This window comes from Ceratotherium simum, chromosome 10, assembly GCF_057802395.1.
Source record: "Ceratotherium simum simum isolate JZ-2026a chromosome 10, ASM5780239v1, whole genome shotgun sequence".
Lineage (NCBI taxonomy): Eukaryota > Metazoa > Chordata > Mammalia > Perissodactyla > Rhinocerotidae > Ceratotherium > Ceratotherium simum.
The window spans coordinates 75,691,211-75,717,773 of record NC_141909.1 but is presented as its reverse complement, the minus strand read 5'-3'; the positions used below and the strand labels follow the sequence as shown (position 1 = coordinate 75,717,773).

Here is a 26,563-nt window from a genome sequence, read left to right as displayed (position 1 = left end):
CGGCATTCTCTTCAAAGAAGCAACTTTGATGTGTGTTTGGTGATAACCATTCTCATTAAAGCTTAAAATACTCTCTAGCAGTTTGCTGAGTAATGTTGGATTTAAATTTACACTTTCTGACCTTTGGACCCTTACTACTCAAAGTGCCATCTTTCTCCAACAATGTTAGCAACAGCTGGGAGTTGACGGAGATGCAGAATCTCAGCCCCACCCAGACCTACTGAATTAGAATTTGCATTTTAACAAGACTGCCAGGCAATGCAATTGCATATTACAGTAGTCCCCCCTTATCTGTGGTTTTGCTTTCCAAGGTTTCACTTACCCGCATTTAACCACGGTCCAAAAATATTAAATGGAAAATTCCAGAAATAAACAATGTATAAGTTTTAAACTGCATACCATTCTGAGTAGTGTGATGAAATCTCCTGCCATCCGGCTCCCTCCTGCCTGGGGCAGGAATCGTCCCTTTGTCCAGTGGATCCACGAAGTATATGCTACCCACCATTAGTCACTTAGTAGCTGTCTCCATTATCAGACCGACTGTCTTGGTATCACAATGCTTGTGTTCAAGTAAGACTTATTTTACTTAATAAAGGCCCCAAAGTGCAAGAGTAGTGATGCTGACAATTCAGATATGCCAAAGAGAAGCTGTAAAGTGCTTCCTTTAAGTGAAAAGGGGAAAGTTCTCAACTTGATAAGGAAAGAAAAAAAATCATACTCTAAGGTCGCTAAAGAGCTATGGTAACTTTATTACAGTATATTGTTATAATTGTTCTATTTTATTACCAGTTGTTGTTGTTAATGTCTTACCGTGCCTAATTTATAAATTAAACTTTATCATAGATATGTATGTATAGGAAAAAACATAGTCTATATAGAGTTTGGTACTATCTGTGGTTTTAGTCACCCACCGGGGTCTTGGCATGTACCCCCCCGCGGAAAAGGGGAGACTCCTATCTATTAGAAAAGCACTGCTTTAGAGCTCCAAGCAGCACAGTTCAAGAGTACATGCGCTTGCATTCATATCGACAGTAAATTAGTAGGATAAATATTTGATTTGCTTCTGCAATATTTTGGTTACGCATCCTCTTTCTCTGAATCATTCACTCTCTCAGTATCATTTGTGAACTCTTGGGCCGTCATACAAAACTATAAGACAGTTATCAAAGCTTAGGTGTTCAATCTTTCTGGCTATGAATCTGAGTCCAGGTAGGAATTTCTGTAATTCTCTACTGTGAAAAATCACTAAAAATGTTTCGGTACTAAGTTAACTAATCCACATAAGACCTATGTCTTTGGCTAACAAACTAGGCTGCCTATCCTAAAGCAAAAAAGGCAAACTCTCCTGGAGTGAAAAGAACCCTACTTTTTTACTTCGCTTTTTGGTCTCAATTCAGTAAGAACTGTTGTGGCATCAAATTTTAATAAGATTACCAGAACATTTCTTTAAGCCAAATTCTTAATAGAAGAGTGTTTTGGTTTAAACTCAAGATAAAAGTAACTGAAAAACAGAAGTGAGTAATACAGTCTCAAAAGAGGAAAGGAAAATGAATGTGTTCCAAGATTTAGAACCAAACTTCAGAATTATAGTCATTGTCCTGAAAATTACTTGAGAGTTTGACCTTAAAGAAACAAATACAAATAGTTGGTACAAGTCAGTCACAGAGATGTTCTCCCATACCTCAGTCAACAACACGGTACCCCTTCAGGCCATCTGGACGCCATTTACTGCATTGTTCCTGAAAAGACAATGCCTCTTCTACAGCTACGGGGCACCAGAACACCCCCAAGAATTAGAGAGAAAAGAGGCCTTGGAATTATTAAGTGGGCATTTAAATGGCCTGTGCCCCTTGCTTCCTGCCCCTATCTGGTCTCAGCGAGAGGAGGGGACAGCGGAGGGTAGCAATCAGCCCAGAGTTAGACACAGGCCTGGACGTTAATCCACAAATCTTGGCTAAGATATTTTTCTGGATCATGAGACCCGTGTTCCTCATACACAGATCAATTTCTTACTAAAATATTTTATGAATACGACATATCATTGCAATTCTGCTCACTATACTGTGAAACAAAATAGATAAAACCAAATGTTCATTCCCCAAGCATTTCCCAGAAAGAAGCTTCTTACTACTTTAACTAGTAAGCTTCTTGCTACTTTAACTAGAATGTAATGAAAACTTTCTAACTTTTTATCTTTAAGACAAAATCCAATTAAAAAACAAGACATCTTAAAACCTCAAATCTTCTTTTCACTATTTGTTTTACATTTTGCCAGCCACTCAATGCTTTCTTAGGCCTTAACTATATGTACATATCTATATATATAATTTTTTTAATTCATAGCCTTTATTTTTTAGAGGAATTTTAGATTTACAGAAAAATTGAACAGAAAGTACAGAGATCCCATATACACTCTTCCCCCCTCACACACACACACATACATACACACAGTTTTCTTTATTATTAACATCTTGCCCAGGTGTGGTATATTTGTTACAACTGATGAACCAATATTGATATTAATTTAAGTCCATAGTTTACATCAGGGCTCACTTTTTGCATTGCACACCCAATGGGTTTTGACAAATATATAATGTCATGTATCCATGCACTAACTATATTTTTGGTTCATTATTTCACTGGAGGTAAGAGTTATGATGAACATGGACAGAAATATGAAAAAAAAAAACCCCAAATGATGCACATTTTATGGCAAGAAAGTATTCCTCCAAAAATCCTGAGGTTGCACACACACACATACCACACCCCTTACCTGTTTTGTAAATCAAAGTGTGGCTGGCAGTTCAGGGAGCTGTGTTTAAAGACCCAGAGACAGGAAATGTTCCCCGGGGTGTTGACCAGCACTTGCAGTGTGATGGAGGCAGATGCGGCCACTTCCACGGTGGCTGCCTCGTAGACTGCCTCTGTGCTCTCAGGCCGCAAGGCGCACCCGAGGTCTTCCAGGGATTCTGACGCCTATGTTGTGGATGAAACAATGTGAATTTACTAAAAGCACAAGTTCAATGCATCCTCTTCTTAGCTGGAACCTCTACCAAACACATACATGTTGATATAGTGCACAACACCCAAGAATGTCGTAACCCATTGAGAACATATTGCTGACTGAAAATTCTATTAATTATAATTCTCTAAAGAAAAGATAGGTAACTTTAGGCTGCATTTCTAAAATGTTTTGCAGACAGCTATGGGTTGAATTGTGTCCCTTCCCCCCAAATTCACATGTTGAAGTTCCTAACCCCCCAGTACCTCAGAATGTGACCTTATTTGGAGATAGGTAATCAAGTTAAAATGAGGCCATTAGGGTGGGCTCTAATCCAACATGATTGGTGCCCTTATAAGAAGGGGAAATTTGGAAGACATGCACACAGGGAGAATGCCATGGGAACATGAAGATGGCCCTCTACAACAAGCCAAGGAGAGAGGCCTGGCACAGATCCTTCCCTCACAGCCCTCAGAAGGAACCAACCCTACTAACATCTAGATTTCAGATCTCCAGCCTCCAAAACTGTAAGACAACAAATTTCTGTTGTTTAAGTCACTCAGTCTGTGATACTTTGTTATGGCAGCTCTAGCAAACTAATATATAGACAGTAATCATAAAATTCATAATACATAGGTAAATGTTTTTGTGATTACTGGTATGTAGATAAGAATCTACACAGTAATAGTAAGTTGGTATCTGTGTTAGAGGGAATTTAAAAACCAAAATATTTTCTGGACATATAGCCCCACAGGCTCATTGCCCCCACCACACTCCTTCCCTTCTTTAAAGTATTGAAATATATTGAGAGGAGGGTGTGGTAGCAACTTCTGTCAGTAAACCCCTCACCTCCATCCCCTCCTACATGTAGCATAGCACACGCACACATGTATGTACACGCACACAAGCTTCTTCAGATGTAGAGCAGGATAGCTCTTCTGCTACTGATCATAAGCCATATTTCTGGTCTTATTTGTTCATTTATTCAGTTAGTATCTGATAAGTTCATTTAGTCAACATCTGGTAAGTGCTAGACCATCTGCTGGGTTCCATGGGACTAGAAAGAAAAGATACTGATCTTGTCCTTAAAGAGTTTTGAGTCTATAGGAAGAAATAACTAAAACACAAGGTGACATGATGTGCCCCATAAAAAGATGCCAACTACTCTGAAAGATAAATTTAAGTGCTCTGGAACTTCAGAGGAGGGAGAAGTGACTTCCAAGCTGAGATGGTGGGGATGGGGATGCTTCAGTGCATTTGAGCTGGATCTTAAAAGATGGGCATAGAATAAAGTAAAAAGAAGAAAATATTTGCAATATATATTACAAGTAAAGGGCTAATACCCCTAATATATAAAGAATCTTTTTAAATTGAGGGACACAGGACCAAAACACTGTAGAAAAATGGGAAAAAGTAATGAAGAGACAATTCACAAAAAAAGATACAAAGGATGGCCCTTGAACATATGAGAAAATGTTCAAATTCACTTATAATTAGAAAAACATAGGAGGGAGAAGTCAAGATGGCAGTGTAAGCAGACTCTGAACTCAGCTCCTCCTGCGGACACAGCCATTTTACAACTACTTGTAGAAAAATTACCCCTGAGAGAGAACTGATAATGGGATACGAGGAACTCCTGCAACAAAGGACAATCCTAATCGAGGTGGAAGAGGCAGAAACTCCCTTCTGGAGAGGAAAAACGCTGCCTTCACAAGCCGCAGCGCCTCACGGCCACCCGGGAGCAGCCCACAGGTCCGCAGCCCTCCCTGGCAGAGCGGGGCCCTGAGCCAGGTGAGCGCTCCCGCTGTGGGCATTTTGTGAACCCAGCACAATCGAGACGAGTGGCAGAGTATGTGACTTTGCCTGCTACTGAAACATTGGGGTGTACCACCCAGAAAAGCTGGTTCACAAAGAAATTAAAACCGGCTCTTAAAGGGCCCACACGCAAACTCACCTGGTTCAGAAAGCAACCTAAAATCACCAGAAAGAAAGGTGCACAGTGCTTTAGTGAAAAGAGACTCACCTGATAGGCTCTGAGTGCACTGCAGTGAGAGGTGAGACCTCTCCAGGGACTGGGACATTGGCAGTGGCCATTGTTGTGGCCTGGTGTGGGCATGCTGACACAGATGCCATTGGAGTTCTCCCTGGGGCCTGCTAGCCCAGGTCTGCCCCACCCACTAGAGCACCCATTTAATCCAGCTCAGCCAGGGCAGGCAGCCCACCCTAGAGACTGGCCCCACCCAACAACAAGCCCTCAGGCAACTTGTGGGCCTGCACAGATTGGTGACTGGATTCTCTGCAGCCTGGCAACTGAGCCCACTTCAGTGGGGCAGGGCGTGCACAAGGAGCGGGTGGAGTGTGTGGGGCTCCCGCCGTGGAGAGATTGAGTCTACTTCAGGAGGTCGGAGCATGCACACCGGGCAGGACTGTGTTGACTGTGTGTGTGGACCTGTGGGCGGCAGGGCTTGTCAGCTGCAGAAAACTTGTGCTTCTCAAAGACCCACATAGGGGGTTTGCCCCACCTTCCAAAGCCTGAAACAATTGGGTGCTCCTGTGCCTGAGGCCAGCCCCACCCAGCTGGAATCCTCAGAGAGCTGATAAGAGACCTAAAGGCTGGAGGTTTACAGCAATTGTAAGCCCCTGAGCCTAACAACCTGCCACGCTGGGGCCTACTCACTTAAAAGAAATACTGCAACACAAATGTGGTATTAGAACTTGCAGCCAACTGTGCTGGGGCTCCCCACATCTGACAAAGAGGCTGAAGGACCCACAACAACTACAAGCAGCTTAGCATTAAAACAGCTGACCAGGGGCATAGCTCAGCCTCCCTGGGCACCTACAGGGAAAGCAAACAGGCCACAACAGAAGGACACACGTAGCCCACATAGGGGTCACCCCTGGAACATTGAGAACTGAGGGAAGCACACTGCAGGCCTCCTAAGGCGTCACTTATATAAGGTCACCTATTCAAGAGCAGGAGACGTAGCTGACCTACCTAATACATAGACACAAGCACAGGGAAAGAGGCAAAATGAGGAGGCAAAAGAATACATTCCAAGTAAGGGAACAGGACAAAACCCCAGAAAAGGAACTAAGTGAAACAGAAATGAGCAACCTACCCGACAGAGAGTTCAAACAAAGAGTGTTAAGGATGCTCACTGATCTGGGGAGAAGAATAGATGAATTCAGTGAGAATGTCAACAAAGAAATGGAAGATATAAAAAAGAATCAATCAGAAATGAAGAATACAATACTGGAAATGAAAAACTCACTAGAGGGACTCAAAAGCAGAGTAGAGGATACAGAACAACGGATCTGCGAGCTGGATGAAAGACTACAAGAAATTACCCAAGCTGAACAGGTAAAAGAAAAAAGAATTAAAAAGAGTGAGGACAGTCTAAGGGACCTCTGGGACAACATCAAGCGCACTAACATCCGTGTTATAGGTGTCCTGGAAGGAGAAGAGTAAGACAAAGGGGCAGAGAATCTATTTCAAGAAATAATAGATGAAAACTTCCCTAACCTAAGGAAGGAAACAGACATCCAGGTACAGGAAGCACAGAGAGCCCCAAACAAGATAAACCCAAAGAGGCCCACACCAAGACACATCATAATCAAAATGTCCACAATTAAAGATAAAGAGAGAATCCTAAAAGCCACAAGAGAAAGACAAGTTACATACAAAGGAAACCCCATAAGGCTATCAGCTGACTTCTCAGCAGAAACCTTACAGACTAGAAGAGAGTGGCACGATATATTTAAAGTGCTAAAAGGAAAAAACTTACAGCCAAGAATACTCTACCCACAAGATTATCATTCAAAACGGAAGGAGAGATCAAAAATTTCCCAGACAAGCAAAAATGAAAGGAGTTTGTCACCAAGAAACCAGTGCTACAAGAAATGTTAAAGGGACTGATTTAAGGGGAATAAAGACCACAAATAGGAAAAATTATCTATTTCCATGATAAGAGGATAATGGATAGAAATGCACAAAAAAGAGGTTAGATATGATATCAAAAACATAAAATGAGGGAGGAGGGGAGCTAAAGAGTAGAGCTTTCAGACAGAGGTCAAACTAAAGAGACCATCAATTCTGTATAGAAGGAGAAAGGAACAGACGACTACTAAAACACTGAGAAAAAAAAAAGTTAAAAAATGGCAGTAAGTACATACTTATCAATAGCTACATTAAACATCAATGGACTAAATGCTCCAATTAAAAGGCATAGGGTGGCTGATTGGATAAAACAACAAGACCCATATATATGCTGCATACAAGAGACACACTTCAGACCTAAAGACACCCACAAACTGAAAGTGAGGGATGGAAAAAGATACTCCACGCAAATGGCAATGAAAAGAAAGCTGGGGTAGCAACACTCATATCAGACAAAATAGACTTTAAAACAAAAACTGTAAAAAGAGACAAAGAAGGGCATTACATAATGATCAAGGGAACAATCCAACAAGAGGATGTAACACTTGGAAATATCTACGCACCCAATGTCGGTGCACCTAAATATATAAAGCAATTATTAACAGACATAAAAACAGAAATAGACAGTAACACAACAATAGTAGGGGACTCTAACACTCCACTTACACCAACGGATAGATCATCCAAACAGAAGATCAATAAGGAAACATTGGCCTTAAACGACACACTAGAACAGATGGACCTAGTAGATATATACAGAGCATTCCATCCAAAAACCAAAGAATACACGTTCTTTTCAAATGCACATGGAACATTCTCCAGGATTGATCACATATTAGGCCACAAAACAAGTCTCCATAGATTTAAGAAGATTGAAATTATACCAAGCATCTTTTCTGACCACAACGGTATGAAACTAGAAATCAACTATAGGAAGAAAATCAGAAAAGCCACAAATACGTGGAGATTAAACCAAATGCTACTGAACAATGATTGGGTCAATGAAGAAATCAAAGGGGAAATCAAAAAATACCTGGAGACAAATGAAAATGAAAATACGACATGCCACAATTTATGGGACACAGCAAAAGCGGTTCTAAGAGGGAAGTTTATAGCAATACAGGCCTATCTCAACAAACAAGAAAAATCTCAAATAAACAATCTAACAACGCACCTAAAGGAACTGGAAAAAGAAGAACAAACAAAGCCCAAAATCAGTAGAAGAAGGGAAATAATAAAAATCAGAGCAGAAATAAATGAAAGAGAGACTAAAAACAATAGAAAAAATTAATAAAACCAAAAGCTGCTTCTTCAAAAAGATAAAAAAAAATTGACAAACCTTTAGCTAGACTCACCAAGGAAAAAAGAGAGAAGGCACAAATAAGTAAAATCGAAACGAAAGAGGAGAAATTACAACAGACACCTCAGAAATACAAAAGATTATAAGAGAATACTATGAAAAGCTATATGCCAACGAATTCGACAATCTGGAAGAAATGGATAAATTCTTAGAATCATACAACCTTCCAAAACTGGATCAAGAAGAAATAGAGAATTTGAATGGACCAATCACCAGTGAGGAGATCGAAACAGTAATCACAAACCTCCCCAAAAATAAAAGTCCAGGACCAGACAGCTTCCCTGGTGAATTCTACCAAACATTCAAAGAAGATTTAATAGCTATCCTTCTCAAACTCTTCCAAAAAATTGAGGAGGCGGGGAAGCTTCCTAACTCATTCTACGAAGCCGACATTACCCTGATACCAAAACCAGACAAGGACAACAAAAAAAAAGAAAATTACAGGCCAATATCACTGATGAACATCGATGCAAAAATCCTCAACAAAATACTAGCAAATCGCATACAACAATACGTTAAAAAGATTATACACTGTGATCAAGTGGGATTTATTCCAGGGATGCAGGGATGGTTCAACATTTGCAAATCAATCAATGTAATACACCACATTAATAAAATGAAGAATAAAAACCACACGATCATCTCAATAGATGCAGAGAAAGCATTTGACAAGATACAGCATCCATTTATGATAAAAACTCTTAATAAAATGCATATAGAAGGAAAGTACCTCAATATAATAAAGGCCACATATGACAACAGCTAATATCATGCTCAATGGTGAAAAACTGAATGCTATCCCTCTAAGAACAGGAACCAGACAAGGATGCCCACTCTCACCACTCCTATTTAACATAGTACTGGAAGTCCTAGCCAGAGCAATCAGGCAAGAAAAAGAAATAAAAGGGATCCAAATTGGAAAAGAAGAAGTGAAACTGTCACTATTTGCAGATGACATGATTTTATATATAGAAAACCCTAAAGAATCCACCAAAAAACTTTTAGAAGTAATAAACAAATACGGTAAAGTTGCAGGATACAAAATCAACATACAAAAGTCAGTTGCATTTCTAGACACTAACAATGAGGTAGCAGAAAGAGACATTAAGAATACAATCCCATTTACAATTGCAACAAAAAGAATAAAATACCTAGGAATAAACTTAACCAAAGAGGTGAAAGATCTGTACACCGAAAACTATAAAACACTGCTGAAAGAAATTGAAGAAGACACAAAGAAATGGAAAGATATTCCATGCTCTTGGATTGGAAGAATTAACATAGTTAAGATGTCCATACTTCCTAAAGCCATCTATAGATTCAATGCAATCCCTATCAAAGTTCCAACAACATTTTTCACAGAAATAGAACAAAGAATCCTAAAATTTATATGGAACAACAAAAGACCCCGAATAGCTACAGAAATCCTGAGAAAAAAGAACAAAGCTGGAGGTATCACACTCCCTGATTTCAAAATATACTACAGGGGCCGGCCCCGTGGCTTAGTGGTTAAGTGAGCGCGCTCCACTGCTGGTGACCCGGGTTCGGATCCCGGGCTCGCACCGACGCGCTGTTTCTCCGGCCATGCTGAGGCCGCGTCCCACATACAGCAACTAGAAGGTGGTGCAGCTATGACACACAACTATCTACTGGGGCTTTGGGGGGAAAAATAAATAAATAAAATCTTTAAAAAAAAAATATACTACAAAGCTGTAGTAACCAAAACAGCATGGTTTGGGCACAAAAACAGACACACAGATCAATGGAATAGAATCGAAAGCCCAGAAATAAACTCACATATCTACCGACAGCTAATCTTCGACAAAGGAGCCAAGACCATACAATGGAGAAAAGAAAGTCTCTTCAACAAATGGTGTTGGGAAACTGGACAGCCACATGCAAAAAAATGAAAGTAGCCCTCACCTTACACCATACACAAAAATTAACTCAAAATGGATTAACGACTTGAATGTAAGACCTGAAACCATGAAACTTCTAGAAGAAAACATAGGCAGTACGCTCTTCCACATCAGTCTTAGCAACATATGGTCAAGCACCATGTCTGACCAGGCAAGAGAAGCAACAGAAAAAATAAGCAAATGGGACTACATCAAACTAAAAAGCTTCTGCACAGCAAAGGAAACCATCAACAAAACGAAAAGACAAACTAACAATTGGGAGAAGATATTTGCAAACCATACATATGATAAGGGGTTAATCTCCAAAATATACAAAGAACTCACGCATCTCAACACCAAAAATCTAACAACCCAATTAAAAAAATGGGCAAAAGACCTAAACAGACATTTCTCCAAAGAAGATATACAGATGGCCAACAGACACATGAAAAGATGTTCAAAATCATTAACTATCAGGGAAATGCAAATCAAAACTACAGTGAGATATCACCTCACGCCCGTCAGAATGGCTATAATTAACAAGACAGGAAACAACATCTGTTGGAGAGGATGTGGAGAGAAGGGAACTCTCATACACTGCTGGTGGGAGTGCAAACTGGTGCAGCCACTATGGAAAACAGTATGGAGAGTCCTCAAAAAATCAAGGATAGAACTACCATATGATCCAGCTATTCCACTGCTGGGTATTTATCCAAAGAACTTGAAAACACCAATGTGTAAAGATACATGCACCCCTGTGTTCATTGCAGCGTTATTCACAATAGCCAAGACTTGGAAGCAACCTAAGTGCCCATCAAGGGACGAATGGATAAAGAAGCTGTGGTATATATACACAATGGAATACTACTCAGCCATAAGAAATGATGAAATCCAGCCATTTGTGACAACATGGATGGACATTGAGGGTATTATGCAAAGTGAAATAAGTCAGAGGGAGAAGGTCAAATACCGTATGATTTCCCTCATTAAGTAGTAGATAACAACAACAACAACAAACAAACACATAGAGACAGAGATTGGATTGGTGGTTACCAGAGGGGAAGGGGGGAGGGAGGAGGGCGAAAGGGATAATTCGGCATATGTGTGTGGTGATGGGTTGTAATTAGTATTTGGGTGGTGAACATGATGTAATCTATGCAGAAATAGAAGTATAATGATATACACCTGAAATTTATACAATGTTATAAACCAATGTTACTGCAATAAACAAATAAAATGTGTTTGTGCACAAAAAAAGAAAAACATAAATTAAAACAACCCTGAGATATCTCTTCTTATCTCTCAGACTGGCAAAAATTTTAAAGTTTAACAACACACTTTGTTGGTGAGGCTGTGAGGAAACAGCTACTCTCATACATTGCTGGGAGAATGCAAACTGGTGCAACCCTTCTGGAGGGGAATTTGGCAATATCTGATAAAACTACATATGCACTCACCCTTGGAGCTGGGAATCCCACTTCGAGGACTATGCCTCCAATAATTAATTGCAGCATCATTTGTAATTACAAAATATTGGAAACCACCTAAATGCTCATACATAGGAGAGTGGTAGAATAAACTATGGTACATCCACACAATGGAGTACTATGCAGCTATAAAGAAGAATGAGGACAATCTCTATGAACTGCTTTGGAGTGATTTCCTGGACATACTGTTAAATGAAGAAACTAAGCGCAAAAAGCATCTACTTTCAAGTATGCTACAGTTCATGTGAGAAAGTACTGGGTTAAGAAAATACACATGAATCTGCTCATTTGTGCACAAGAAATTCAGGAATAATATCAACAATTTAAAGGGGTTGGTTAATTACAGGAGGTAGGTGGGAAAAGAATGGAAACTTGGTAGTAGGGATGAGGAGAGAGTGATACTTCTCTAAGTATATCTTTTTATATAGCTTTGGCTTTTAGGACCATAATCAGGTTTCATATACTCAAAAAATAAATAATTAAAACCAACCAGGATATGGGGGGAACTCAAAATGGAATACAAACCAAATGAACTTAATTGTGTTACAAATAAATAACATAACATAGTGAAAGGAGTGGGAAAGAACAGAACTAATCTGAGTAACTTTGGAAAATAATACTTTGGATGCTATAAGGCTAAAGATAAAAAGAACTGCACACAAATACAGTACTCTAGTTAGTAAATTTGTTTCTCACTGGGATGTGGGTTAGCAATTCTGAAACCAGTTTATGTATAGACTCAGATTGAATAAATAAGTGAATTATTATAGATATTGAAAGCCAGATTTCTTACTGTCAGAGAGAGAAGTACAAATAAGGAAAGAGAGAAAGCTAGAATGAAAACATTGGTGCTGAATTGAAACAGAGTTATCAGCATGAACTTATGGTGATGAGGGATAGAAAGAGAGAGAGAGAGAAGACAGATGATAGAGAGAGAGAAATACAGTTAGTACACATACATACATTTCCTAGCTCTGCCTGCTGAGAGGGCTTAGAAGAAATGACATACCAGTAGCAATTAGCACACCTAGCCCTCAGATCTTGGTTTCTAAATATGTTCTCCAAGAAACCCGTGCTTCTTGGAGAAGTGGTTAATTCCAAGGCTGAGGCAGGAAAAGTACAAGACGACACTGACCTATGTTGTAGTGCCAGAAAGTATGGAAGTGCTTGAAAAAAGATAGGGACGTGTCGAAAGGACACTGGAGCCGACTTGAAGCAGCTCCTAATGGCCAACACTGGGAAAATGTGAGCAACAAAATAAAAATGATAGTTTCAGGTTATAACCCATTGAATAAAATAAATATCTATGAGTCCATACTGATATAAATAAATAATTGAATAAATAAATAAAATAGAGAGAAGGGATAGCTCTTCCTCACAGAAAAATTCCAATTAATAAACGTAGAGGGAATGAGGGAAAAAGAAAATCACCATTAGGCAAACACCACAGTAATAATTGTTGAAGGCAAGATCTGCTAATGGATGCTAAAATCAGTAGCTCAAAATCGGAAGAGAGACAGGATATTTGCATCTCCTCCAAAATACCCGTTAATTACAAAGGAAAAATAGTAACTTTGCAGAGGAGAAATACAGCACATGCCATCTTAGTCTTCAAACAGAAATGATAACTAATGGAAATATTCAGATTTTAAACAATAATTCAGTGGATTGTGAAGACAGTAAAACCGTCTTATTTTGGTTCCAGGATATACTGGTGAGGCAGCTAAAGATGTAGCTGCTGACTTATTAGCGTTGTGTTGACAAGGTTTGTCTACTCCAGAGTGCTTGGTTATTCACAACACCCCTGAACTACAGCATTTCCAGAAAGATGTCTCATCTGAGAACTGTAAACTATACGAGAAATGAAAACCATTTTTTAAAAAAGCTACTGACAACCTAACAATCCACTTCACACTGATGTGGGAAAATATCCAAAAGGAGTAGCTTCCACTGCAGGAAAGTGAAAGTGCACTATGAAGACTGCTCACCTTTGCAGCATTAGCATTTGTTCAGTTGTCTGTTTAAAGTTGTTTAAGAACTGCTCAGTCTTAATACAATCCTGAATGTTGCATAAGAATGTAATTTACACTACATGAAAAAATAATGCAGGACTTAATACCAGGAACCAAGACCAATCATCATTAACTTTTCTTTTTTTTTTTTTGGCAGGGAAATATTTGCCCTGAGCTAACATCTGTTGCCAATATTCCTCTTTTTTTTTTTCCTCCTCCCCAAAGCCCCAGTACATGGTTGTATATCCTAGTTGTAAGTCATTCTAGTTCTTCTATGTGAGCCGCCACCACAGCATGGCTGCTGACAGACGAGTAGTGTGGTTCCACAACCAGGAAGCAAACCCCGGGCCACCAAAGCAGTGAGCGCCAAACTTTAACCACTAAGCCATCAGGGCTGGCTCCCTTAACTTTTTTAACATTGTGTTTTATAAGAAAACACTTAAACGTGTGCAGTTATTTTCTTAAGTTGAAAAGACATTAAAAGTTTAAAACATATTAGCAAATAATATTATTCATTTTTTGTCCACACTGAAATACTGTGTGTAGGCAAAATGCCTTAATTATTAATAAGTCAATGTGTTATGATACCAATATCTGTTAAAAAATTAAAACAAACCATGCTTATGGCATAAAAAAATCATGTATTAAGTTGGAAGTTTTATATTCATGTAGAATGTTGTTATTGAAACCTATTTCATACTCTTTTTAAAATTTGAGAATATTTTTAATATGTCTGATTCGGGGGGGCAGTGGTCCAGGGTATCATGTCACGTGTCTATGTATTATACTTACGTAAAAGAAAAAGAATAACTATATATTTGTACAAATCCTTAACTGCAAATGTCCATAGAATTGGCTAATTTATGTTAACTTTTTGTTGTATATTGACTTCTAATATTTTCAGTTCTCTATCACTAAGCTTCCTTTATTCGAGTAAATACCTAGGTTGTGTTAGATGAAGCATGAAGAAGAAGAGTAATGAAAAACAAGTTGGAACCTGAAGGAGCTAGAGCCAGATTATGGAGCAATTTGTCAGTTTAAGTAACACGGAGTCACTATAGGTTGCAAGCAGGCAGTAAAGGATGTAGCTGTGCCTCAGCAAGCATAGTCTGGCAGCCCTACCTGAGATGAACTGTAGAAGGAAGAAGCCACTTACAATATTATTGTGATTATGAGGGAGTTAATGAGGGGTTGAATTAGGGAAGTGGCAGTGAGACTAGACAATATGAGGTGATTATATGAGAACTATTAAAGAAATGAAATTGACAAGACTTGGTAACTGACCAAGTGTGAAGACAAGGAAGCAGTCCAAAATGATGCTGAGACGCAGCTTTCAAGCCTGAGAACTAGACAGGGCCATAAATAGAAATTAATTAATACAAGAATAGCAGCAGGTTTGGGGAAATAGAAATGAAATTACACAGGCTTATTTTAAGGAGTAAATGGAAAATCTATTTATCTATATCCAGGAGGCAGTTGGAAATTAGATACTCAGGCTTGAGAGAGAAGCCTGGATTCTCTTTACGGAGAAAGGGAAATTCCTGTTACTTATTTATGCTCAGTATCAGTGTCCTTCCTGAATCCAAACCCAAAGAGAACATGAATCTTGATGGAATGGAGTGCCAGGTAGCAATGAGTATAGATGCTCATGTGCACCAGATATGAGTACATAATATACTTAAATACATAAAAAGAAAAGCCCATATTGCCATGATAGGTCTCAGTAGCTTACAAAGTATGGTCTCTAGAGAAAGTAGCTAAAGTTGTAATTTTAATATTACTTTACCGTGGGATATGATGATGATATCCCCACTGATGAATCATTGTCCTTGTGATTGATTAAAACACACTTGATCACAGGCAGATCTTGATTTGTAATAGTCTCAAATATCATTGCTGCAAAAACGACTGCAAAACAAAATAAAGATGATGATGTTTATACACGCATACCTTAAAAAGAAAATATGTATTCATCTTACAACAAAACAAAATGTAATCAAGGAAAAGTAGCCAAGAGGAAAGTATGTGGGAAATATAATTTCATAAAAAGCAAGTGGTACTGTAAATCAGGAGCAGAGGTACTTAGAGCAGTGCTGTCCAACAGAGCACTCTGTAGTGATGCAAATATTCTTTATCTGTGCTGTCCAATATGATAGTCATTAGCTACATGTGGCCATTAACCATTTGAAATGAGGCTGGTGCAGCTGAAAAAGTGATTATTTGTATACAGCCATTTTTTCTTCTTTATGGATGCTTGTATAATCTTTTCTTTGTGCACTAAAATTTTCAAAATTATGTGCCTGTTGAGGGTTTATTTTCATCCATTGTGCTGGATACTCGGTTGGCCTTTTCAATCTAGAAATTCATATTTTTCTCTTTGGAGAAGTTTTCTTGAATTATTTGATTCCTTCTGTCTCCTTCACTTTCTGTTCTCCTAATATTTGGATGTTTTTCCCAAATGACTGATGATCCTTGACAGTCTGCTCATATATAATATAAGAATGAAACATGAAATGTTCATCATAAGCTCTGTGCACATTGTTGGAACTGCTGCCCCATCTTCTCTGTATGGTTGTCTTTAGGTTTTCTCAGGAGCTGGTCAGATTCCCCGGAGAAGAGTCTTCTCTCTCTTGCCTGCTGCCCATGTTCTGGGAGCTGGTGCTGGCAATTTATACTCTTCTGGGTAGAAGATTTCCCCAAAATTCCTGCAGTGGAAATCACGCCGCTTCTCAGCTTTCTCAACCTCCACCTTATGATTTAGCTTTCTTCATGTGCTTTAACGCTCTCAAAGTTTTATTTTCTCCCTCTTCATTGTCTTTGCCCTTATATGTTTATGTCTTTAAAAACATTATTTTACTGTCATTTGAGTGGACTAGTGGTAGACAGGAGGTAAATGTGTGTGTTCAACCATCTTTCTATCTTGTAATCTTCTTAAAAATCTCAGTATTCCAGCTATGGGAAATACATATTAAGACACATGCACTGGTTTGTTTTAATCTGTCTTTATTATTTTATTCTTTATTAAATAAGCCACATTATAGCAATACAAGTGGAACTATAAGTGAAAATTCACTCTAAATCCTGCCACCCTAACAAATAAACTATTTTCATTTCTCTAGAACCTTTCCCATCTGTATACACAGTTTTCAACTAATTGTATTGATAGAATAGAAATCATTTTATATTTTATACTCTGATTTTGAGCATAACATATCATAAGCATTTCTTATGATACTACATATAATTGATCTGCATTCTTTTTCTGGACATAACAAAAATGACTTAATCATTCCCTTGCTATTACACATTTTACATTTTTTCCCCTGCCATTTAAAATACTTCACTAAGCCTTTCACTTTTAAAATATTATTTCCTTAGTATAAATTTCTGGAAGTGGAGTTAGTGGATCAAAGGATATAAACATATTTAAAAGGTTCTTGATGTGATTGCCACCTTGTTTCGCAGAGGTGCTGTACCATTTTATGTTGCCATGTGTAAGGTGAGAATGTCATAGTTTTACTACAACCTAGTCAGCATTTAGTCATTATGTATTTTTTATTTCCTTAATGTAGCCCCTAGTCTTTTAAAGGAAACTAAATGAGCACAACTGCAAGGGCAAGGGAAGAAAAAAAAAACAAACAAAGAAGATTAAAGAGAGTTTTAGAACTTTTCCTGCCCTATTCCCTAATGTTTTTTTCCTCCCTACTCTTTTTTTAAAGTTTTATTCAGTATAATTAACATACAATAAATTGTATAAAATAAAGTGCATCATTTGATAAGTTTTCACATAAATACATACATATATATATCCATATGTAAAACCACCATCACAGTCAAGACAGTGAATTTATCCATTACCCGCAAAAGTCTCCACATGCCTCTTGGTAATCCTCCTAGCCGCCCCACTCCTGCATGCCAAGCAACCTCTGATCTCCTTTCTGTCACTATAGATTAGTTTGAATTTTCTAGAATTTCATACAAGTGGAATCACATACTTTGAACTTTTTCTTTTTTTGTCTGGCTTCTTTCACTGTATTTTTTTGAGATTCATCCATATTGTAGCATATATCAGTAGTGCATTCCTTTTAGTTGCTGAGTAGTAGTCTATTATATAGATATAACACAATTTTAATTCATTCATCTATTAATAGAATTTGGATTGTTTCTACTTTTGGGCTTTTACAAATAAAGCTGCTTTGAACATTTGTATTAAAGTCTTGGTATGGACATATGCTTTCATTTTTCTTGGGTAGATACCAAGGATTGGAATACCTAGGTCATATGGGAGGTATCTGTGTAACTTTTTAAGTGCCAAACTGTTCTCCAAAGAGGTTGTATCATTTTATATTCCTATTGGCAGTGTATGGGAATTCCAGTTGTGCCACATCCTCACCAACACTTGGTATGATGAGAATTTTTAATTTTAGCCATTCTACTAGGTGTATCATATCTCATTGTGGTTTTAATTTGCATATAAGTTTAGTTAACGTTCATCACCTCACATAGTTACAAATTTTTTTCTTGTGATGAGAACTTTTAAGATCTACTTTCTTAGCAACCTTCAAATATATAATAGAGCATTGGTAACTATGGTCAGCATGTTGTACACTACATCCGCAGAACTTATTTATCTTACAACTGGAAGTTTGTAACTTTTGACTACCTTCACCCATTTCTCCCACGTGCTACCCCCACCTCTGTCAACCACCAATCTCCTCTCTGTTTCTATTAGTTCGTTTTTTTCAGATTCCACATATAAGTGAAATCATATAGTATTTGTCTTTCTCTATCTGACTTATTTCACTTAGCATAAGGCCATCAAGTTTCATCCATGTTGTCACAAATGGCAGGATTTCTTTCTTTCTCATGGCTGAATAATATCCCTGTGTGTGTGTGTGTGTGTGTGTGTGTGTGTATGTACCACATTTTCTTTAGCCATTTTTCTATCAATGAACAACTTAAGTTGTTTCCACGTCTTGGCTACTGTAAATAATGCTGCTATGAACATAGGGGTGTAGATGTCTCTTCAAGACAGTGATTTTATTTCCTTCAGATATAAACACAGAAGAAGAATTGCTGGATCATATGGTAGTTCTATTTTTGATTTTTTGAGGGACCTCTACACTGTTTTCCATAGTAGCTGCACCAATTTACATTCCCACCAACAGCACACAAGGGTTTCCTTTTTTCCATATCCTCACCAAAACTTATTGTCTCTTGTCTTTTTGATAATAGCCATTATAACAGGTGTGAGGTGATATCTCATCGTGGTTTTGATTTGCATTTCCCTGATGATTAGTGATGTTGAGCACTTTTTCATCTACCTGTTTGGTGGCAATTTGTATGTCTTCTTTGGCAAAACGTCTATTCAATTCCTCTCCCCATTTTTTAAACCAGATTGTTTGTTTTTTGCTATTGAGTTGTATAAGTTCTCTATATATTTTGGATATTAATCCCTTATCAGATATATGATTTGCAAATGTTTTCTCCAGTTCTGTAGGTTACCTTTTCATTTTGTTGATGGTTTCCTTTGCTGTGCAAAAAATTTTTAGTTTGATATAGTCCCACTTATTTATTTTTGCTCTTCTTGCCTTTGCTTTTGGTTTCATATCCAAAAAAGACAGACGTCATGGAGCTTATCCCCTATGTTTTCTCCTAGGATTTTTATGGTTTCTGGTCTTCCATTCAAATCTTTTTTTTTTTTTTAAAGATTTTATTTATTCAGTTTTTTCCCCCCAAAGCCCCAGTAGATAGTTGTATGTCATAGGTTCACATCCTTCTAGTTGCTGTACGTGGGACTCGGCCTCGCGTTGGACGGAGAAGTGGTGCCTCGGGGCGCTCCCGGGATCCGAACCCGGGCCGCCAGCATCAGAGCGCGCGCACTTAACCGCTAAGCCACGGAGCAGGCCCATCTTCCATTCAAATCTTTAATCAATTTTTATTTTTGTGTAAGGTATAAGATAGGTGTCCAGTTTCATTCTTTTGCATGTGGCTGTCCAGTTTTACCAACACCATTTATTGAAAAGAATATCATTTTCCCATTGTATATACTTGACTCTTTTATCATAAGTTAACCATATGTGCATGGGTTTATTTCTGGGCTGTCTATTCTGTTCCATTGATCTATATGTCTATTTTTAAGCCAACATCATACTGTTTTGATTACTATAGCTTTGTAATAGTGTTTGAAATCAGGAAGTGTGATACCTCCCACTTGGTTCTTCTCTCTCAAGATTGCTTTGGCTATTTAGGGTCTTTTGTGGTTCCATATAAATTTTAGAATTGTTTTTCCTACTTCTGTGAAAAATGTCATTGGAACTTTGATAGAGATTGCATTGAATCTGTAGATTGCTTTGATAGTATGGACAATTTAATAATATTAATTCTTCCCATCCATGAACACGGAAATTCCATTTATTTGTGTCTTAGGCAATTTCTTCCATCAATGTCTTATACTTTTCAGTATACAGATTTTTCGCCTCCTTGGTTATATTTATTCCTAGGGATTTTATTCTTTATGATCCAATTGTAAATGGGATTGTTTTTTTAATTTCTCTTTTTGATAGCTTGTTGTTAATGTATAGAACCACAACTGATTTTTGTATATTGATTTTGTATCCTACAATTTTACTGAATTTGTTGATTAGTTCTAACAGTTTTTTGGTGACGTCTTTGGGGTTTTCTATATATGATATCATGTCATCTGCAAATAGAGTCAGTTTTCTTTCTTTCTGATTTGGATGCCTTTTATTTCTTCTTCTTGCTTAATTGCACGGGCTAGGACTTCCAGTACCATGTTGAATAACAATGGCAAGAGCAGGCATCCTTGTCTTGTTCCTGATCTTAGAAAAAAAACTCTCAGCTTTTCATCATCGAATGTGATGTTAGCTGTCAGCTTGTCATATATGGCCTTTATTATGTTGAAATACGTTCCCTCTGTAACTACTTTGTTGAAAGTTTTTATCACAAATGGATATTGAATTTTGTCAAATGCATTTTCTGCATCTATTGAGAAGATCACATGATTTTTACCCTTCATTTTGTTAATGTGGTGTACCACATTGATTGGTTTGTGGATGTTGAACCGTCTTTGCATCCTTGGAATAAATGCCACTTGATCATGGTGTATGATCCTTTTAATATATTGCTGAATTTGGATTGCTGATATTTTCTTGAGGATTTTTGCAGCTATGTTCATCAAGGATATTGGCCTGTAATTTTCTTTTCTTGTAGTGTCCTTGTCTGGTTTTGGTATCAGGGTAATGCTGGCTTCATAAAATGAGTTTGGAAGCATTCCCTCCTCTTCTATTTTTTGAGAGTTTGAGAAGGATTGGTATTAATTCTTCTTTAAATGTTTGGTAGAATTCACCAGTGAAACCATCTGATCCTGGATTTTCTTTGTTGGGAGGTTTTTCATTACTGATTCAATTTCCTTACTAGTAATTCTGTTCAAATTTTCCCTTTCTTCATGATTCAGTATTGGCAGGTTTTACGTTTTTAGAAGTTTATCCATTTCTTCTAGGTTGTCCAATGTGTTGGCATATAATTGTTTCTAGAAGTCTCCTATGATCCTTTGTATTTCTGTGGTATCAGTTGTAATGTCTCCTTTTTTGTTTCTAATTTTATTTGAGTCCTCTCTCTTATTTTATTGGTAAGTCTAGCTAAAGGCTTGTCTATTTTGTTTATCTTTTCAAAAAAACACCTCAGTTTCATTGATCTTTTTTATTGTCTTTTTAGTCTCTATTTCATTTATTTCTGCTCTGATCTTTCTTAGTTCCTTCTTCCTAGTAATTTTGAGCTTAGTTTTGTTTTGTTTTGTTTTTCTGGTAAAGTTAGGTTATGTATTTGAGCTCATTATTTTTTCTTAATGTAGACATTTATTGCTATGAGCTTACATCTTAGAACTGCTTTTGCTACTTCCTATAAGTTTTAGTATGTTGTATTTCCATTTTCATTTGTCTCAAGATATTTTTTTATTTCTCTTTTGATCCATTGGCTGTTCAGTAGCATGTTGTTTTAGCTTCACACATTTTTGAATTTTCCAGTTTTCGTTTTGTAATTGATTTCTAGTTTCATACCATTGTGGACAGAAAAGATGCTTGATATGATTTCAATCTTCTTTAACTTATTAAGACTTGTTTTGTGTCCTCACATATAATCTATCTGGAGACTGTTCCACATGAGCTTGAGAAGAATATGTATTCCACTACTGTTAGATGGAATGTTCTATAAATGTCTTTTAAGTCCACCTGGTCTAACATGTAGTTTAAGTCCAATGTTTCCTTATTGACTTTATGTCTGGATGATCTATCCTTTCTTGAAAGTTGGGTATTGAAGTATATTACCCTTACTATTATTGTATTGCTGTCTATTTCTCCCTTCAGGTCTGTTAATCTTCACTTTATATATTTAGGTGTTCCTGTGTTTGGTGCATCAATATTTACAAATGTTGGATCCTCTTCTTGGATGACCCCTTTATCATTATATAATGATCTCCTTTGTCTCTTATCACAGTCTTTAACTTAAAGTCTATTTTATCTAAGTGTAGCTACCCCTGCTTTATTTTGGTTTTCATTTGCATGAAAAAGATAGAATATCTTTTTCTATTCCTTTACTTTCAGTCTATGTGTGTCTTTAAAGCTGAGTGAGTCTCTTGTAGGCAGCATATAGTTCTTGATTTTTATCCATTTAGTCACTCTGTCTTTTGATTGGAGAATTTAGTCCATTTATAACTTAAAGTAATTATTGGTAGGTATAGGATTATTACTGCCATTTTATTAATTGTTTTCTGGCTCTTTTGTAACTCCTTTGATCCTTTCTTCTTGTCTTTGTCTCTTCCTTTGTTGATTTGATGCTTTTCTGTATGTATGCTTAGACTCCTTTCTCTTTATGTATTGTGTATCTTTTACAGGTTTTTGCTTTGTGGTTACTGTGATGCTTATATAAAACATCTTATATTTATCACAATCTATTTTAAGCTAATAAGAACTTAAGTTCAAATGCATACTAAAGCTCTACATTTTTATTCTCACACACATTTTATGTTTTTGATGTCACAATTTACATCTTTTTACCTTGTATATCCATTAATAAATTATTGCAGTTATAGTTATTTTTACTTCTTTTGTCTTTTAACTTTCACACAAATTTATAAATCTGTTATATATTTGTTATATATATAATATAATAATATATAATATATAAATAAATATATAATAAATAATATATTTATTAAATTTATAAATGGTTTACCCATCACCATTACAACACTAGCATATTCTGAATCTAACTATATATTTACCTTTACCAGTGAAATTTATACTTGCATATGTTTTCCTGTTACTAACTAGTATCCTTTTGTTTCAGCTTGAAGAAGTCCCTTAAACAGTTCTTGTAAAGCTGGCCTAATGGTAATGAACTCCTTCAGCTTTTGCTTGTCTAGAAAACTCTTTATCTCTCCTTCAATTCTGAAGGACAATTTGCCAGGTAGAGTATTCTTGGTTAGCAGTTTTTTCCTTTCAGCACTTTCAATATATAATGTCATTCCCTTCTGCCTGCAAACTTTCTCCTGAAAAACTTGCTGATAGGGGTTATAGGGGTTCTCTTGTACATAACAAGTTTTCTCTTGTTGCTTTTAAATTCTCTCTTTATCTTTAACTTTTGATAATTTAATTATAATATGTCTTGGTGTAAGTCTCTTTGGATTCTTCTTTTTTGGAACTTTCTGGACTTCCTGGAACTGGATGTCTGTTTCTTTCCCCAGGTTAGGGAATTTTTCAGCCATTATCTCTTTGAATAAGCTTTCTGCCACTTTCTCTTTCTCTTCTCCTTCTGGATCCCCTATAATGCACATATTGGTCTGCTTGATGGTGTCCCATAAGTCCCTTAAGCTATCTTCACTCTTTCATTTTTTTTCTTTTTGCTCCTCTGATTAGATGAATTTCACTGCTCTGTCGAGTTCAAGGATCCTTTCTTCCACTTCATCTAGTCTGATATAGAACACCTTTTTTGAATTTTTCAGTACAATTACTGTATTCTTCTTCAGCTCCGTGATTTCTGTTTAGTACGTTCTTAAGTCATCTATCTCTTTGTTGAAATTTTCACTTTATTCATGCATTGTTCTCCTGACCTCAGTGAGCATCTTTATGACCATTATTTTGAATTCTTTAGGTAAATCACTTAACTCCATTTCATTAAGGTTTGTTTTTGGAGTTTTACCTTGTTCTTTTGTTTGGAACATACTACTTTGTTTCTTCATTTTCCTTGACTTTTTGTGTTGGTTTCTGTGAATTGGATAAAACAGCCACCTCTCCCAGTCTTCACAGTGTGGTCTCATTTAGCAGATGAACCTTATCATTCAGCCCAGGCTTAGGTCTTAGTTGTCTCTCAAATCTTTGTGATTGTCCAAGCTACCTTCTTTGTTCTTATTGGCTTCCAGTAGTGAGGGTGTGCCAGGACCTGTCAGTGCCACAAAGGAGAGGATCTCAGTCAGCACCTAGATGCAGAGTAATTGGAAGCTGGACCTTCAGGGAGTAGCCTTTAAAGTATAACTTTAAACAACAAATATATAACTTTAAATAACAAACTCTTTCAGGGAAAGACTGAGAGCGGGGCATTTCTGTCCGCTCCCTCTGCACTGAGCCCTGGGCCATAGCCAGTTAAGAACTGTTTCTTTGTTTGCCACAGTCCTGTGGGACCCATAAATGCAAGCCCTGCTGGCCACCAGAGCCAGACAATCAAGGGGTGTGTCTTCTGAGTGGCAGCCACAAAAGCCAGGGCTCCAGACATGTGCAGAAGCTCCTTTCAGTGAGATATAGACAGAAGGAGAATGTGGAGATGGTGCTTGCCAGCATCCCCAGTCTCGAGCAGGACCGCAGTCAATTCCTAGATGAATGTTAAATCAGGAGCCTGACCCTCAGGCTGCAAATAGTTCTCTTTAAGGGAAAGACTGAGAGATGTGCATTTCCTGTCTGTTGCCACTGCACTGAGTCCTGGGGGTATAACCATAGTGAGTCCTTGAAAGCCTAATAAGAACTTTTTCTTTGTTTGCTATAATTTGGTGGGTCTCATGGACACAAGACCCACTGGCTTTCAGAGCCAGGTGTTCTGGGAGCCTGTCTCTCAGGTGGAAGTCTTAACAGTAGGAATGCTAGATGTTGGGTCAAAACCCTTCACTCCTCAGGGAGAAGCTGTGAGTTGTGAGTTCCCTCTTGATTGTAGGTTACTGTGGCAGGGGTGGGGTTATGGCAAGATTCTGTCTCAGTCTTTTCCATCTGTTTCAATGTGGCTTTTTTCTCATTAGCCTGATGTGTAGGAGTCACTCAGCTATTTTCTGAATTTCTTTCAGAGGGAACTCTTCCATGTGTAGCTGTAGATTTGGTGTGTCCATGGGAGGAGGTGAGTTCAGGAGCCTCCCACATGGCCATCTTTGAGTGTTGAGAGTTTTTGTTTGTTTGTATTTGTGAGGAAGATCAGCCCTGAGCTAACATCCATGCCAATCGTCCTCTTTTTGCTGAGGAAGACTGGCCCTGGGCTAACATCTGTGCCTATCTTCCTCCACTGTATATGGGACGCCGCCACAGCATGGCCTGACAAGAGGTGCATCGGGGGTGCACCCGGGATCCGAACCCGGGCCGCCAGCAGCAGAGCGCACGCACTTAACCAATACGCCATGGGGCCAGCCACCTTTGAGACTTGTTTTAAAAATATATCCTGGATATAAGTCCTTTATCAGGTATGTAATTGACAAATATTTCTGTCAATCTGTGACTCATCTTTTGAAGACCAGAAATTCTTAATCTTGAAGATGTCCAATTTATCAATTTTCCTTTTATGGATCATGCTTTTGGTTTTGTATCTAAAAAATCTTTGTCTAATCTAAAGTTAGAAAAGTTTTCTTTTAGAAGTTTTATGGTTTTAGGTTTTACATTTACATTTTAGTTTTACATTTAGGTCTATGATCCATTTTGAGTAAACATTTTATATGGTAAACTTTTTATATGACATAAGAATCAATGTTTGTCATATAAATATATTTACATATGAATATCTAATTGTTTCAGCACCATTTATTGAAAGATTATGATTTATCCACTGAACTACCTCTATACCTTCATCAAAAATAAATTGACTGCATATTTCTGGAATCCCTATAGTTTTCCATTGATCTATTTGTCTATCTGGATGCCAATTCCACATTGTCTTGATTATTATTGCTTTATAATAAACCTTGAAATCAAGTATTTTAAGTTTTCCAACTTGTTCTTCTTTTCAAAGTTGTTTTGGGTATTCCACGTCTCTTTCATTTCCATATAAATTTTAGAATCAGCATGTCAATTTCTGCAAAAAGGTCTGCAGGGATTTTGATAGGAATTATATTGCATCACTAGACTAATTTGTGCAAAACTGACATTTTAACAATATTCAATCTTGTAATATATAAACATGATATAATTCCTTTTATTTCAGTCTTCTTTAATTTCCCTTAGCAATGTTTTATAGTTTTCTGTATACAGATCTTGTCTTTTATCCCTATTTCATATTTTTTATGGAAAATATTTTGTATTTTTTACTTCAATTTCTGATTGTTAGTTATAGACACGTAACTGATTTTTCTACACTGATCTTGTATACTGCAAATGTACAGAACTTACTTATTAGTTGTAGTTACTTTTTTGTAGGTTCCATAGGATTTTCTACATTGATGATCATGTCATCTGCAAATAAAGACAGTTTTACTTCTTCCTTTCCCATCTGGATGCCTTTCATTTCTTTTCATTGCCTTATTACACAGGCTAGACTCTCCAGTACAATATTGAAGACAAGTAGTGAAAATGGACAACCATGACTTATTTCTGATCTCACGAGA

At 37.3% G+C, this 26,563-nt stretch overlaps 1 protein-coding gene across 2 annotated transcripts in view; it reads right to left on the bottom strand.

Annotated features, from left to right (window-relative positions):
* The window catches only part of FLT3 (fms related receptor tyrosine kinase 3), an 83,244-nt gene that overhangs the window by 42,881 nt on the left and 13,800 nt on the right, over nt 1–26,563 (bottom strand). Inside the window, exons 2-3 of one of the 2 annotated variants that reach the window (XM_004435287.3) lie at nt 15,482–15,603; nt 2,774–2,976 (exon numbers count right to left, since the gene is read on the bottom strand). In XM_004435287.3, coding sequence (XP_004435344.2) covers nt 2,774–2,976; nt 15,482–15,603 — 325 coding nt within the window. Of the gene's footprint in view, nt 1–399; nt 595–2,773; nt 2,977–15,481; nt 15,604–26,563 lie in introns of those variants that run through there. The other variant, XM_087436247.1, reaches the window with a different exon arrangement.